Below are 16,187 nucleotides of genomic sequence, written 5' to 3' on the forward strand. Positions count from 1 at the left end.
AGCTCTGGGCTCTGCTGCCTGCTGCTCGGGAGAGGGGCTGCCGCGGGGTCTGGGAAGGGCTTGGGGTGGCTCCTCCCCTCCTCGCTTTAGTTACAGCACAACAATATACAGACATTTTATTGAAAACTTTACTTGGAAAAATAAAATCCCAAATAATCAGGTGAGACATAAACCCACTGTTGTGGCTCTGAGGCCTGTGACTCGGTCTGTGACATTTTGTGGGGTAGGCTGTTGACACGCGTTGAGTCCCAGCTTCCTAGGGAAGCCGCGAGACTTGGGGCTCTGCCCTGCAGTTGACCCAAAGTCTAGAAGTGGGCAGAGCCGGCCGCTGTCTTGCCGAGAGGCTGGGGTGAGGGGCCCGTTGCGGCTGGGAGACCGTGGCTTTCACGTTGCCCAGGTCAGTGTCGAGGCCTCTCCCAGAAAAGGCGAGTCTGAGGTGAAAAGGCAGCGAGGGTGGGTGACTCCCCAGGGTGGCCCTTTTGGAGGTAGACGTGATCCCAACCGTGCAAGCCAGGCTAAGACCTCAAGGGAGCAGACAAGAGCCCAGGCTCTGGCCCTAGGCCAGGATGCCCTTTGGACGGTTCTTTAGGGACTAAGACAGTCTACACTGCTTACCTGTCTGTGGGTTCTTGCTACGACTGGGGAGGCGAGAGCCTGCTCGGGGCTCCTGGTTGCCAGGCTCATTCCCAAGGGCTGGGGTGGTGGAGCGGGAGCTGCCGCTATCCCTTCTCCCAGGCAAGGGCCCTTTGCTGCCTGATGCCCGAGCCTGAGCTCGTAAAGCGTAGGCTAGAGAGGCCGACTTGTGTCCCAGAATCTTCCGAGGGCCGGGCTCAGTCATCGGCCACGATGGAGAGGGCCCGGAGCTCGCTCAGTCTCGCCTCGTTCTCCCGCTCCCGCTGCTCGTCAGGACGGCCGGGCTGGGCAAGCTGCTGGGTCAGGTCTCCGAAGATCTTGTGCATTTCCGAGTAGTACACGACCTGGGGTGGGAGCAGGAGGAGGTCGGCGGTGGTGGGCTCCAGGGTACCAGGCCCCGCGGCACGCCCCCACCCCCCGGGGGCACGGTGGATGGATGGGCGGAGGGCCGGAGCCTGTGGGAGGCAGAGCGCAGGGCTGGACTCCACTCTTCCCTCCACCACCGCCCCTCCCCTTGAGCTGCGTGGCAGCCACAGCCCCGGCTCCTTCAGGAACGTTCACTGCCCACTGCCTGGGTAGCGGAGGGAGCGACAGGTCCTTGGTGAGGTGGGGGGGGGGGGGGCTCTGCCTTCGAGCTCTCCAAGCAGCTGAGGGGGAAGGGCTGGGGGGTGTGGGTGGATCCTTGGCGGGTCCTGGGGGCGCCAGTGAGTCAGGCCCTGCGACAAGGGGCTAACTGCTTTACAGAAGCTAGGAGAAGCTCTCATCTGTGGGAGAGGGCACAGCAGCTCCCAAAGCCCTGGGCCAGCCTTAGAAGTAAAGGTGAGAGAGGGAACACGGTTCTAGCCTCCGTCCCTTCCCAGCTCATCCCACCGCCAATCACTGCCTTAGCTGCAGAGCCAGGAAAGCAGGGCCCAGAGGCCAGGCTCACTTCCCTGTTTCCCTCTGCACAGGCACCAGAGGTGGGATGGGAGAGGCGCACAGGAACGAGGCGGGGGCAGGACGAGGAATGGGGGTACCCATCGGCAGCCCTCAGATGGCTGAGGGCTGAGCAGGCCCAGGGGAGGAGGGCAGGGACCATTTCTGCCTCAGTCTCCACCTCACGACCAAATGAAGTCATGTACTTTCAAGAAAGTGTTCCACACCACTCAAACACCCCTAAGTGTTACCATCTCCAGCTCCGAGTTGTCTCTGGGGAGAAGGAACTCTCCTTCTCTAGAAACCTGGAGTGCCGTTATTGGCCAGGCCAGGCCATGTCTTCCACACTCCCACAGCTGGGCTGAGGGGGAGCTAAATCAAGGTCTCCAAACACTGTCTTCACCTGAGGGGACAGGGCCCCCGACTAGTGCTGGGGGAGGGAGTGGGATGGCCCCCCTCCCCCCAGCTCCCTGCCCTGAGCCGCACTGCGCAGGCTGAGTCACTAGGAATGCTCACTTCTCCAGTGACTAATGGCAGCAGCAGCCGCGGCAGGGGGAGGCTGGCGCTGACGAGGCAGTAAACAACCCTCCGCCACCCTGCTGCCTGGTTACAGGGCATCCCTGGCTCCCAACCTGGGCAGCCTGGAGCTGTCTCCTGCGAGCAACAGGGTGGAGGGGGGCAGGGCAGGTGGCTGCGGGTCCGGGAGCAGCGGCACAGGACAGGGAAGTCACAGGTCTCCTGAAACACACCGTCCCCGGCCCAGGGCGAAGCTGCTGGAAGGAAGCCCGCACCTCCAGGGGCAGTGCTCTGGGGGCAAGCGTGGGAACCTTCACGTCCCTATGCACGTAGCTCTCTGCCTCGTTTTCCCTGAGCCCCTGGGGACACGGTCACTAACAAGTCCCGGCTCCAACATCAATCCTGCTCAGGGGTCCTGATCCCAAGTGTCCTGATCCCATGATTCCCATGGGGTTTGGTGTTCTCTGAAGACGCAGGCTCGAGGCAGGAATCAGGCTTTTCCTGGCTATCTGTGATTGTGGACTCTGCAAGAACGAGAGTGCCCACTGGAGGGCGCCAGACACCCAGGCCCAGCGCCGAGGCGGGCTGGAGGCAGACGGGGACATGTTGAGCCTTCAGCTTTGTTACCTGGTGGGGAAGGTGGCAGAATGCTGAGCACCTGCAGTCACCTGGCGGGGGGGGGGGGGGGGGGGGGTCCCACGTGGAGAAGACCTCTTGGTTTTGGCACCTCAACCTTTTCTCTTTTACAGATGGGGAGAATACTCCCTGCTAAGGGCTTGAAGAACATGGGGGAGGGGGAAGGAGGGCAGGAGCCACACTTTGTCTCTACACCTCTGAGTAGCAGGAGGCATGGGATCTCGGCCCCAGTGCTTCCGCGGTGCACGTGTCCACCCGTGCCCAAGCCGAGTGGGCCTGCCTTTCCGCTGGAAGATGCACCACGGCCTGGCACCCAGGCGGGGGCCCTGAGCATGGCTCTCGCCGAGGTTTAGGGACCCCTCCAAGGGTCGCTAAAAGTCAAGACACCCCCTAGTCTTCCACCAAAAGAGAACGACTAACTAGGGAGGGGAGGGGGTGCAGGGTCCTCGGAAAAAGGCCTTCACCTGTGGCCCCTGTCCCTGACCTGCCCATCAGGGTGAGGCGCTGGGGGTGCAGCCTGGTCTCCTCCTGCTGCTCGTGGAGAGAGAACTTCAGCAAAGAACTCTTGGACGACAAGGGACCTCGTGTGAAAGTTGGGATTAACCAGAGCAGCGGAGGAACAGAAACAGGAATTCCAGCCCACAACCAGGGCGCCCTGCATTCCTCCCTCGGGGGCGGGGCTGGGGGCAGAGAGTGGCTGAGCCCCGCTTCTGGTGTGGGGAGCAGGGCGGGGCTGGCATGAGGTGGGCCTCCAGAGCCCGCGACTGCCTCCCGAGGGGAGAAGTGTTGGGCCATCCTGTGGGCTGGCAGCGGCCTCACCTGTGCGCGGATCAGGGACTCAAAGCTGGGCTGGAAGTAGTCCAGTCGGCTGCTGTAGAACCGTGGCATCTCATCCAGGAGCTGCTTGTTCTTGGCCTCAAAGTCATCCCGCACGGGCCGAAGCTCTTCTCGGGCCTGAGGGGCAAGACCCTGGGTGTCACAGCTCTCGCTGGCTCATCCAGCTTCCTGACTGGGGCACGGGGGACGGGGTGGGGGTGGAGGTGGTGTGTGTGTGTGTATGGCGGGGGTTCAGGACATCTGGTGTCTTGGCCCCTGGGTGAAGGAGGAACCTGCTTGGTGGGACCACGCGGCCCCCTGTCCAGCCCCAGCCCCTTCTCCCCGGTACCTGGTGGAGTTTGGCCAGCACCGGCCCTGTCTTCTCCTTCTCCTCGTACTTCTCCACCTTGGCCTGCAACCTCCTGTAGTCCTGCAAGGCCTGCTCCCGCCGTTTCACCGCCATGTTGAGGCTCGGGAAGACACTGCCAAACCTGTCGGACGCAGCGGGTTGGAGACGGGCCTGTTCCTGGAGCTGCAGGCTGGCAGCTCATCCCTCATTCAGAAATACGTATCGAGCGCCTACCAAGCGCCAGACTCTGTTCTAGATCTTGGGGATCTTGTTGTGAACAAGATAGACGGGGCCCTGGCCTTGGTGGGGCACAGGCTGAGAATGTCGCCTCGGGGTAAGGCCAGGGGAAGGAAGACAGGGTAAGGGTGGCTCCGCTGACCTGGGTAAGACTCAGCAGGTCATGCATGCATGATGCCACTGATGCTGCCACTGCCCTTTAGCCCCCACCGCACATTTCAGAGACCTGTGCTACAGCATGGAGGAGCTGAAGACTCCTTGGAGTCTTTTTTTAAATTTTTTGACCTGGTACAAAAAGATTAAGGTCCTATTAATTAGCATCAGGCATCTCAGAAGAAACAAAAGACAGATGAGCTAGCAGAGCCAGGAGAGCTCTCTGGACAATCCCGAAGGAACAGGGGTGGACAGAGCTCAGGAAGCCGTTTGAGCAGACGGAGGCAGCACCCCTTGGGAGTGGGCCCGGACCTGGGGGTGTTCCGGGAGCTAGGCCGAGGGCAGCCGCTCTGAGGGCTGGTATCAGAAAAGCTGGGAGATCAAGCTTCTGTCCAACATCTTCCGTTAAAAAAGTGAAAAAACCGAGACCAGGGAGATGACACGACTTGTCCAAGGTCACAATTAGGTAGTGACAGTCCAGCAGATAACTCCAGCGTCCCAGCCCTCCCTCTGGCACCTCCCTACCACCTCATGCTGCCAACAGCAGGTGACAGACCTGCAACCGAAACCTACTCCCATATTACTCAGCCATTAAAAACGAGTGAAGTGATGCCATTTGCAGCAAGAATGGATGGACCTGGAGATTATGATACTAAGTGAAGTAAGCCAGACATAGAAGGACAAGTATCATATGATATCACTTATATGTAGAGTCTAAAATATGATACAAATGAACTTATTTACAAAACAGAAACAGACTCACAGACATAGAAAACAAACTTGCGGTCACCAAAGGGGAAAAGAGGGGGGGAGGGATGAATGATAAATTAGGAGTTTGGGATTAACGGATACACACTGCTATATATAAAACAGATGAGCAACAAGGTCCTACTATATAGCCCAGGGAACTATATTCAATATCTTATAATCACCTATAACAGAAAAGAATCTGAAGAAGAATACATACATATATACATACACATATACATACGCATGTATACACACCTGTATATATACATATATATACACACCTGTATATATACATATATATACATGTATATACATGTGTATATATATCTATAACTATATATAAAAAACGGAATCACTTTGCTGTACACCCGAAACTAAGACAACCTTGTAAATCGACTATACTCCAATAAAATGACGACAAGCTACTCCCAGCCTTTTCTACCAGCTCTGCCGGAAAAACAGGAATCCTCATGTTCTACTGTTGAAAACGGCCAAACCGTCAAACCAAATGTTTGAGGAAAACGACGGGAGGAGCTCTTCCTCCTGCCCCACCAGGACTAAAAGAACCACAGGGCAATGCTAGGGTGGCTGTTCAGAAAGAGCAGCGGCAGAGGCTCTGGCATTCCTGGCTCCGTGGGCATAACCTTTGTGACCAGGATCCTCTTTGACTGGGAAGGGCAACACGGTCTTGGGGTGGACCCAGGGCAGGACCGCATCCCAGGCAGGAATGCTGCATTCTCCTTGACTAACGAGTGTGGGAGGAGGCCAGGCCGGCCTGCAAGCAGGTTTTCTGGAACTGGACAGAAGATGGGGCAGCCTCCTTGAACACAAAGCCCAAGGGGCTGCAGCATCTATCTCGCAGCTGGGAGCCCGAGTGGCCGGTGGAGCTCCGGCCTCAAGCCGAGGTGACGGCGCAGTGGTTATTCGGGGGGGTTGTGAAGCACACAGAGGGAGACCCAGGACCAGGAGCAGAGTCGGTTCTTCCCAGAGCAACTCAGAGAAGATGAAAGATGGGGCAGGAAAAAGCCTCAACAAATCAAGAGTCCAGGGGCTTCCCTGGTGGCGCAGTGGTTGAGAACCTGCCTGCTAATGCAGGGGACACGGGTTCAAGCCCTGGTCTGGGAAGATCCCACATGCCACGGAGCAACTAAGCCCGTGAGCCACAACTACTGAGCCTGCGCGTCTGGAGCCTGTGCTCCGCAACGGGAGAGGCCGCGACAGTGAGAGGCCCGCGCACCGCCATGAAGAGTGGCCCCCGCTCGCCGCAACTGGAGAAAGCCCTCGCACAGAAACGAAGACCCAACACAGCCAAAAATCAATCAATCAATCAATCAATCAATCAATCAATCAATCAAGAGTCCACGTGACACAAGAGTAATGAACACCTCTGCCAGAGAACAGAGGATAGAAACTTGACTGACGCATAATGCCCCAAACAAAGCTATAGGCCCAGGCAGCAGAGTTTGATGAAACAGATAGAAAGGCCACTAAAGCAGATTCTTCTCACTTTCTGGGTGTCCGTAATGGGCTCACTACGTAGCTGGAGATGCTAACGCGGGCCAGACCACCCACGCTTCTCTGAAGCCTCAGTCGCAGGCCCCTGTGCACTGCAATCAAATCAACACCTGAATGACTGCTCTGCCGGGCAGAAGACGCAGGCCTACTTGGTGCTCTGCAAACTGGACCAGCCACCCCCAAGACACAAGGTCCCCCTCGGGTAGGGCTGAACACGCCTGGGATGGCTGAGACCCTCCGGGGGAGCTGGACTCACTTCACTGCTTTTGCCTCAGGCAGTGCTATGACGGGGTCTCAGATGCTGGGTGAGCCCCTCTCCCTCCTGGCGGAGAGGCATGTGGCTCAGGGGAGCAGGTGCACTTGGGCCTGGGAAGCCGCCATGCCACCTCCCCCTGCACCCCAACTGGACGAGGGCCGCCGGCAGCCACCCCGATTCTCTTGTGCGCAACACCCGCGGCTCGGGTGGCCCCGGCGCCCCGGCCTCCGCTCCCCCTTGCTGGCTGCCTGGGAGGTGCTGGGTGGGGGTGGGCTCAGCGACAGGACAAGGACGAGGCAGGCGGGGAGTGGCAGGCAGGGAGTGGCAGGCAGAGTTTCCTCGCCTCTGCCGGGGCGCCATTCCGTCCTGGGGAGGAGGGCAGCACGAGTAAGGAAGGAACGTGCGGGGTGTTCTACAGCTCAGCACGGGTGTCAGCCCGCGGGTGGTCAAGCAGCTCTCGATACTCTGACCCCGGCAGCACTTGGACCAGTGCTCCTGACCCTCTTCCCCCCGTTGTCCACTGGGCTTTATCTCCAGGGCCAGGGTCAGATACAATGGCAAGGCTGACTACCACATGCTGGGACTGGGCTGACCTACAGAGGATGCAGAAATCCAGCCCCAGGGCAGGTCCTGAGCCGAGGGGGAGAAGGCATGGATCCAGGGCTGACCGATTTCCAGGCAACCTCAGGGGACGGGTGTGTCCACAGGACACTACCTTCAGCCTTCCGGAAGCAAGGCCACGTATCCTCTGGGGGGAGGAAGCGGCTGCTCTGTGAGGCCCGAGGGAAACTTTCTTCAGCACGCTGACTTCCACCTCCCATGGCAGACAGCACCCTCAGCTGAACCCAGAGGCCGCGGAGGGCTCAGCTCCATGTCCGCGCTGCCGAGGGACGTGACTCCTTGGGCCCTGGGCCTCGGAACCACCGGGGTAGGTGTCACGCCCTTCTCACAGTAAAGCAGGGAAGCTAAGGGCAGGCAGGGGAGATGAGGCAGTGTAATCGGAGGTAGCTGACAAAAGGGGGGCGGGGACCAGAACTCTGTAATCCCTGGCTCAGGTCACTGCCCCGCTGAGGCCACACCGCCTCGTTTTCCACTTAGAAGTAACAGGAAGAACTCTGCCAGTTCCACGTGCCGGGGGGTATAAACACCAGGGTGCTGTTCGGGGAAAGGGGCTCCTGGCAGCAGACACCCCTCCTCGTGTGGGGTGTTTTAGTGCTCCCCCTACCTTCTTGTCAGGGCAGGGAAGCTGCAGGGAGGCAAGGACAAGCATAGGCTGGTCCCCAGAGCCCGGGCCCCTCCCAGACATGCCCCTGGGACCCGACAGGGTACCTGCTGGCTTGACCTGACAAGGATGGGGTGATCCAGCTCTCCCTGGGGCACCAAGTCTGCACTTTTATGGGGCTGCCATGAAGGAGCAAGGCTGCGGGCCTAGAGCCTCTCTGCTCAGTGCCTGGCATCCCCCTGATAATTAGTGGTGAGGGGCACATGGGAGTCCCTGGGTCAGGACCCCAGGAGGGACTCTGCCCTCCACATACAGCGCCACTCCAGCCCACGATACCTCCCTCTCCGCTCAGGGAAGTGCCCGGCTCTGCCATTTCGAGAGTTCAGCTCCGCTCCCGCTTCCGCAGAAGGGGAAGAGACTTGGAGGCACAGGCCTGGCCCGTTCAGGGTTCTCCCCACTCCACTGCACTGCCCCGCCTCGGCCGTTATCATTCTGGTCCGTTTCTCGGGGGACGCCGCATGGCTTCTGCGCTACATCCTAAGCTCCTAAAGTTTGAATCGCAGAGAAGGGAGGACAGGGCTGGGCCTACCCCAGGCGCTCCTGAAGCTCGGCCCGTTTCTTGCCTGCTCTAAGGTGGCACAGCAAATGGCTGGCTCCTCAGGGTAAGCGTGGGGTGAAGAGGCAGCGAGAGGCGGAGGGAAAGGGGGAGGGAGGGAGGCTGGCTGGGAGGTGGGCTGCGAGCAGCCGGCCCTGGTGGGGAATGCCTGCCATTCCTCAATCTGTGCCCACACAGCCGGGATCTTCCACCCACCAGGAAAGGGAAATTGAAAGCATCCCCATCCCACCATGTGAACACGGCCCAGAGACTGGGGGATTAGAGGCCGAGTCCCCTGGGGGGAGGCCGGGGGCGGTGGGGTGGCCATGTGGCAACGTTCCTCATCAGAGGACAGGAAAGCTGCAGTTTCCTGTTTCCGGTGCTGGGGTCCCTGGGAGCTTCTCTCCTGGCAAGAGGCGGCAACAGGCAGTGCTGGGTTTATGTGGTTGGGGGAGATCGCATGTTGGCCACGGGATGCAGAGAAGCCAGCCGGGTAGGCAGGCAGGCAGGCCTGGGGGGGCTCGGGCAGAGGTCAGCGGATCTGCTGCGGAGATGGTGCCCATCCCCTCGGCCGCTCACCCACCTTCCTGGCAGGTGGTGGGTGGCTGGAGTGGTGGGAAGCAGCCGGGATTTCTCTCCATTTGGCTCCAGAAGCCAGGCATCAGATTTCAAGCCCGCCTCGGTGGTGGTGAAATCAAGGCGGAAGTCAGTCCCCCAGTTCTCTGGGCCGGTGTCCACGGCAGCCTCCGTGGCAGCCCCTGGGACCCCCGTGGGCAGGGTCTGCTCGGCTCGGGGTCCTTCCCACCCAGCTCTGAACCCTCAGGCCTGGAGACAGGGTCACAGAGCTACAAGCAGTGGAGCTCCTTCCGACGCCTCCCTCCTGAGCTACTGGCCTCCTCAGCACCCTGCTCCTCACATGACCCTGCGACCTGGGGCCGAGCAGGGGCTGGGGACAGGGGCCCAGGGCAGGAGCGGGGAGAAATCCCTGCGGGCCAGGTTCTGCCTGCCCTCCACGGCTGAGCCTCCAGACAGCCCAGCTTAGAAAGAGCTTTCCCTAACCCCACCCCTTGGACCTGAACAGGGAACAAGAGCTCAACAACCTGAACACCAGGGGCCAGAGGATCAAAACCTGCTCTCTTCATCGCCCTCCGGGCCCTGATCCAGGCCTCATGGTAATTAGCACAGCCTCATTACCCAGGTCCTGGTGAGGCAACTGCCAGGGACCACCACGGAAGAGGTAATAAAGTGCAGCTGCCGGGCTGGAGTGGGAGCCTCTCTAGGCCAGAGCCGAGCTGGGAGAGGCCAGGGAGGAAGATGAAGTGATTCGGGAGCTTCAAGGCAATGTTCCTGCCTGTCTCCCACCCAGCGCCGCCCCCCTAGGGGACCCGGGGAATAGTCCTGTCTGATCACTGACCAGAGCCTGCTGGACAGAAGATGAGTCTCACAGAAGAATTTCTGACCCTGGCAGGTCATGAGTCGGGGGACCTTCCCAGGCGGGACCCTGCTGCAGCGCCCTTCCCCGTGTGAGGCGCCCCCAGCCACACCCCCGCGCCCCCCCCCACCCACACCCCCGCGCCCCCCCCCCCCCACCCCGCCTCGGCTTCAAAAGCCGAGTGTGGCAGGCAGCTGCTTCTCCCAACCCGGCTGAGCGAGATGAAAGGCCTCACTCATCTCCGTGGAGGCCCGGCCAAGATCTCTGCTAGCTTAACTCCACAAGCCCTGGTCCCACTGGTTCTCGGTCAGGAACAAAGGGACAATGGCAGAATGACCACAGGAGCGCCGGCCGGCCACTGTGGAGGATCAGACAGGCCCTGCCGCCACTGAGCGTGCCTGGCCAGGCGGGTGCTCTGGAGCTACCGGGAGGGTCAACGCCAGGGCCACAGATCAGGGAGCCGGTGTCCCCTGGAGGCTCCTGCCCACCCCGTGTGAGTCTCGGGACAGGCTGCCAGAAATGATATTCGGTCCCCAAGTGGCTGGTTGACCTGCCTTTCCAGCAACTGCCCTCAGGCCTGTGTTCCCCCGATGACCTTTACTCACTTTTTTAAGGGTTCAATCACAGTCTTTTGTATCTGGTTCACCTGTCAAAAGAAAAACCCGATGGCGTCAAAATTGGGGGGAAGCCAGGGCTTCCCTGGTGGTGCAGGGGTTAAGAATCCGCCTGCCAATGCAGGGAACACGGGTTTGAGCCCTGGTCCGGGAAGATCCCACATGCCACGGAGCAACTAAGCCCAGGTGCCACAACTACTGAGGTGCCACAACTACTAGAGCTTGCAAGCCACAACTACTGAGCTCGTGTGCCACAACTACTGAGGCCCACGTGCCTAGAGCCCGTGCTCCGCAACAAGAGAAGCCACCGCAATGAGAAGCCCGTGCACTGCAACGAAGAGTGGCCCCCCGCTCGCCACAACTAGAGAAAGCCTGCGAGCAGCAATGAAGACCTGACGCAGCCAAAAATAAATTTAAAAAAAAACCAAACAAAAACTGGGGGGAAGCCAGACTCTTCCCAAAAGGGGAGCCTCCAAGTTCCTGAGAAGAGAAAGGGGACAGGACAGGGGTACCCCGAGAGCCCCAGGCAGGGAGGAGACACCCCTAACTGCCGCTGGAGCGAGGCAGAGATGACAACCAGGGAGCCTGAAGGGTGACAAGGAGCACCGGCCTTGTCCCAGGTCAGTTCTCATCCTGTGAAGCCGACGATGGCCTTGCTCAGTGAGGAGGCTGGGCGGGCAAGTCTGAGGGGCTACAGGAATGGGTGGGCAGAGCTGGCCTGAGTCTCCCTCGTGGCCTCACGTGAGTGACGTGAGCTCGTGGGAGCCACGGGAAGCAGCCGGTGCGGGGGCAGGGCGGCCAGGCGAGAGCTCACAGGGCTGGGACACGCAGGTGTCCAGGGAGGAGACCAAGCACCGATAAGGACTCCATGCGGCGCTCCACCCAGACAGAAGCCTCGAGGAGGGGGAGACAAAGACCCCAGTCACCTTTTCCTGGTTGAAGGCATCCATCCGCTTCATGGCCGTGTCCAGGGCTGTCACCATGTTCAGAAAGTCCTGGTCTTGCTCGCAGAGGGGATTGGAGAGCAAGTCCAAGGATATCTTCACAGCGGATTTGGACATGGCTGTAAGAAGTCAAAGCTCAGTGAACCAATGACAGGGCAGGCTTCAAGGTCTTGTCCTCAGGACTCCCTGTCGTCCTTGGGGCCAGAGGCCTGCACCCGGACGACCTCCATATCCATGGCCACAGGCCATAAACTACACAGTACCCCAGAGGCACAAGACACCAGTCCTTATGGTGTAATGTGCATTTCTGATGCTGCTCTGGGTAATTCTTTTGAGCAGATTTACCTGTTGCCATGACTTATTTTCCAAACTCTGGATTATAACAGAATCATCTGGGTGGGAAGCTGTAAGGAATACATTATTTCTAGCTCCAAAGATTTATTTCAGTAAGCCTAGAATCCAGGAATATGCATTAAAAAAAAAAAAAATTCTCCAGGCAGTTTGGACGTGAAGCTTGGTTTGGGGCTCCCTCACAGAAAGAGTAACATGGTATCTACACCAGAGAGGCAAACCTACTGTACAGCTAGAGACAAGATTTTAGGCTTTCAATAACTCAGCTTTGCCACAGATGACACCCAAAGAATGCGTGTGTTCCAATAAAACTTTATTGACAAAACTAGGCCGGATTTGGTGTGGCGAGGCAACCTGTTGGCAGCTTTGGAGTTCTTGGTCCCATGAGAGTTTTCAGGCCTCCATTACCAGCAAACGAAATCCTAGAGGGGCAGGAAAGGCTGGAGAAGGGCCTTGTGTACCCCACAGTGTCTGTACCAGTTTCAGGGGCTCACGGGAAAACGTGTTTTTGATCTATTTCTTATTATTTTATGTCATTAAATTTAAGATGCTATTAACTGTAAGACCATTATTGCATAAACCGTGAAGAAAAAAAAAATGCTGCCAATGAAACCAGAGCACACTGCTAAGTGTTGTATACCTTGATTTCTCTTGAATCTGGGGGTGTGCTGCAGTCCCCTAGCAAAAGGGCAAAATATGAGAGAAGACTGGAAATGTAAACTTCCCAGAGATGTTGAAGCAACGGAGGGAAAAACCCTCTTAAAAAAAAGTAAAGTGACTTTGTAGGCTTAGGAGCAAACTCACGTGTAATTTGACTGGATTATGAAATGGTCACAGACTGCATAATTAAAATATAGAAAACAAGGACAAAACTGGAAATGTTTTTGAAAAATTTCTTCCCCTAATTTTTTTTTTTAGTAGTTGAGGGAAAACCCCCCAAAAGTCAGGGGTTGGGAGGGAAGACTTCCTTCCCAATTTTCCTTTTCTTTCCTAACGCCTCCACATCTTCACGCCGATGTCTCTTTGCTAGAACCATCTGAAGTCAATGAACGGCGAGTGTCTGCGGGGCGGCCCTTCATCCGGGAGCCCCACCCCGAGACATCACCGGCCTGCGTGAACAGAGCAGGGCGCCGTGGCCTCCACTCTCCTCTAGGGCAGCTCACATCCCTGTTCTACCTCTACAGGGACAGGGGAGGGGCATGGTCAGACCAGCACAAACCAGGAGGCTGGCGGGCTTCGTACCTTAGGGAGCCCAAGAGTCTTGGACCCCACGTGGGTCTCTAGAGCCCTAACACAACCTGGGAGTGCAGGGGTCGACAAGGACCTGGCAGGGTCTGGTCATGCCTACTGGATCTTACTTTGGACCCACAGCTTTGGATGTGAGATCCTGTCCAGGCAGCAGCTCAGGAGTTTCCAAGACCAGGAAAGGTATAATTTGATCCCCCCCGACTGTGTGGAGCAGTGGTTCTCAAAGTGGGGTCCCCAAGCCTCACCCAGACCTGATGAATCAGAGAGTCTCGGGGTGGGCCGGGCGACCCACACTGCAGCGGGCCCTCACTGACTCTGATGCACCAGCCAACAGTGTGCGAGGCTCTCTGGCCTGGACGGGGGGATGCAGGCTTTGGGATGGGCGAGGGCACCACAGTTTCAGGAGGGCTTCCGCTGCCCAGACTCCACTTCTGACTCGGAACAGCAGCGGCCAGAAATCCTAGGTGCCAGGGGTCACCCGTTTGTCCTGATTTCCTTGTTAAAAACCTACACTCTCTACAGCCAGACTCCAGTTCATGGATCCCTGACGTTCTGTCCCTTCCGTTCACGCTCTGAGAGTGCAGCTGTGTGGAGAAGCAGGAAGGAACAGAAGCACAGGCCACAGCATTTCCCTACTAGGAAGACAGCGGGGAGCCACAACGAAAGATGGAATCCAGGCAATTCAGAACTCACCACAAAACAAATAACGGACAGACTGAAAATCAGACCCGTGGCTTGCTACACACAGTCTGGAGACGCCGGGGTCAGAAGCAGGGGCGGTCGTGGACAGAACCCCCCCCCCCCCCGCCCCCGCCGTCCTCTGGAGGAGCAGTGGCGGGAGGCTCTGGGGCGCAGACCACGGGAGCTGCCCTCCACCCGCCAGCGGTGGCTGCTGCTGCCCCAGGGAATGCAGGGAGTGGTGATCTAAGTGAAGGGTGACCTCAAGCCGCTTCTCAGGGACATCTGCGGGGCGCCTACTAAGGGCACTTCCTTCTGAGCCAAAAGGGACTGAGCGAGGAGGGCGTCCACCTCTGCCCCTCCCCCGTCCAGGCCGGGCACGGGGGACGGGCCGCCTACCCAGGTCAGCGTCCGTGCTCTTCTTCATGTCCTTCTGCAGCCGCTTGGTCTGCTCCTCCAGCCTGCAAGGCAGGGGCACGGGCCTGGGGACCTGGCATCACCCACCTGCTTCTGCCCCCGTTCTGCCCGTCCCCCTGAGCCGAGCCCCACGCGACACTCAGGTCGCCTGCCAGGAGGAGGAAGGGCCTGCTCTGCGCAGATGTCCCCACTGACTGAAGGGCCACCGCGAGCTGGCGCGAGGCACCCAAAGGCTACGAGTTCACGACTGTCACAGAGCCACCACCCCGGGGGGAGAATTCCTGGCAGGTGGTGAGCTGAGCTGCCCTCGGCTCCCAGGGTGAGCGGATGAGGCAGCCCGGGGAAGGGGGCTCTTTTCCTTCTCGGAGCAGCCCCCTCCCTGCCCTCCCTTCTGGGGGTTGACACTCACTGCTGGAGTTTTCCATACTCCCTTTCAAAGTCTCTTTCCACCTGTAAGGGAAGTGATAACTCAGTCACTGGAGGAATGACGGCAGGCTGGAGAAAACCTGTCACCTACGAAACTCCCTCCCCGCCCCCCCCCCCCCCCCCCGCTCCCCCTTCTGCAGAAAACACCACCATCCACTCCACACAGGGGCCAGCACACCGTTCATGACACAGGAGCCCTGTGTTCCCAAATTAATTGTTTCATTTAGGTCAAAGGACGCCCCTCCCAGAAAGGGCCAGCCAGGCAGGTACCAGCAGATCCCGGCTCTGTTCTTCCACCGCAGGGAGCGAGGCTGGGCTGTGCTCCCTCCCCTCCCCTGCGGGGTCCGGGTAAGGGGCTCAGAGTGTGATGGAAACTCATCATCGGGGAAGAGGCAGGGCACGGAGGAAAGCGGGCGGGTTGGAGTCCGGTCCTGTCCCTGCCGCTCAGCAGCTCTGGGGCTGGAACGGGTCACCTCCCCTCCCGGTCCTGGTTTCCTCACAGGTCCAGAACCTGCTACGTTCAGGGTGGATCAAGAAAGACCAGGTATCCCTGCTCTGTGTGCTGGGATGCAGCCATCACAGATATTATTATCGACTCAGGCAAGGCTCTCTAAATTCTGGATGAGTTATCAGATTTCCCTGATATTTAGACCGAGTGGGTATGCGCCCTGACCCCAGTTCTTCGGCCTACAAGGCAGGTGAAGTCAGGAAAGTCACTTGCACTTCTAGAGCCTGAATCTCCCCATCTGTAAAGTGGGGCCCAGGCAACGGTCTCAGGAGAGTGGTCTGTGGAGTCCTGATGTCTGAGGGCCGATAGGAGGACGGAGCCCCCGCCTCTGCTTTGTCCTCTTCCAAGGAGGCCGAGCAGCTCCCTGCATGGCTCGTTGAGGCACCACACGCTCCCATGACCGGTTTCTCCTCCATCACTCACCTGGCAGGCAGGTGCACTGACGGCCTTCACCACACTGAGGTCACTGGGACAGAGGGGGAGTCACCTGAGCAAGGTCACACCACCAGTAAGCGGCTGGCCTGGGGTCTGAACACGGGCCAGGCGGCCTGGCTCCCAGGCCTGTGCCCTTTACCGTCATTCTACCTAAGGGGGAAAAGCTCTGGCTGATGAACGAAAGCCATGACCTATGAGAGCACCTTCCTGGCGGCTGCCCCGAGACTCCCGCCAGGCAGAGCAGTAAATCCTGACTATCACAGGCTGGAGGTGAAGGAGTGTGAATCTGCAGTGATCACCAAAGCCCCGCTGCGCCTCACCAGGAGTCTTCTAAAACCCCACTGGCCTCGTGCTCCAGGTTTGGATTAAGGTAAATTTGACAGTCGTAGACTGGCAGAACATTATTCAGGCCAATTATTTCACGAAATAAATGAGAATGCCACCCAGAGGGGGGAAGTGATTTACATCAGGACACAGAGCTAGTGTGTGGCAAAGCAGGGCTAGAATTCAGACTCTTAATCCAGGCCTTTTTTTTTTTTTT

General features: G+C 58.6%; 1 protein-coding gene across 4 annotated transcripts in view; it reads right to left on the bottom strand.

Moving 5' to 3' along the window:
- Positions 1-110: 110 nt before the first annotated feature.
- The window catches only part of BIN3 (bridging integrator 3), a 46,791-nt gene continuing 30,714 nt past the window's right edge, over positions 111-16,187 (bottom strand). Inside the window, exons 3-10 of one of the 4 annotated variants that reach the window (XR_011075161.1) lie at positions 14,687-14,727; positions 14,260-14,321; positions 11,566-11,702; positions 10,631-10,671; positions 3,866-4,007; positions 3,520-3,654; positions 616-977; positions 111-431 (exon numbers count right to left, since the gene is read on the bottom strand). Coding sequence is in view for 3 of the 4 variants with exons in the window: in XM_068552852.1 (XP_068408953.1) it covers positions 831-977; positions 3,520-3,654; positions 3,866-4,007; positions 10,631-10,671; positions 11,566-11,702; positions 14,260-14,321; positions 14,687-14,727 (705 nt within the window). In the remaining variant the exon portion in view is untranslated. Of the gene's footprint in view, positions 978-3,519; positions 3,655-3,865; positions 4,008-10,630; positions 10,672-11,565; positions 11,703-14,259; positions 14,322-14,686; positions 14,728-14,973; positions 14,993-16,187 lie in introns of those variants that run through there. The other 3 variants (XM_068552854.1, XM_068552852.1, XM_068552853.1) reach the window with 3 other exon arrangements.

Source organism: Eschrichtius robustus, chromosome 10, assembly GCF_028021215.1.
Source record: "Eschrichtius robustus isolate mEscRob2 chromosome 10, mEscRob2.pri, whole genome shotgun sequence".
Classification (NCBI taxonomy): Eukaryota; Metazoa; Chordata; class Mammalia; order Artiodactyla; family Eschrichtiidae; genus Eschrichtius; species Eschrichtius robustus.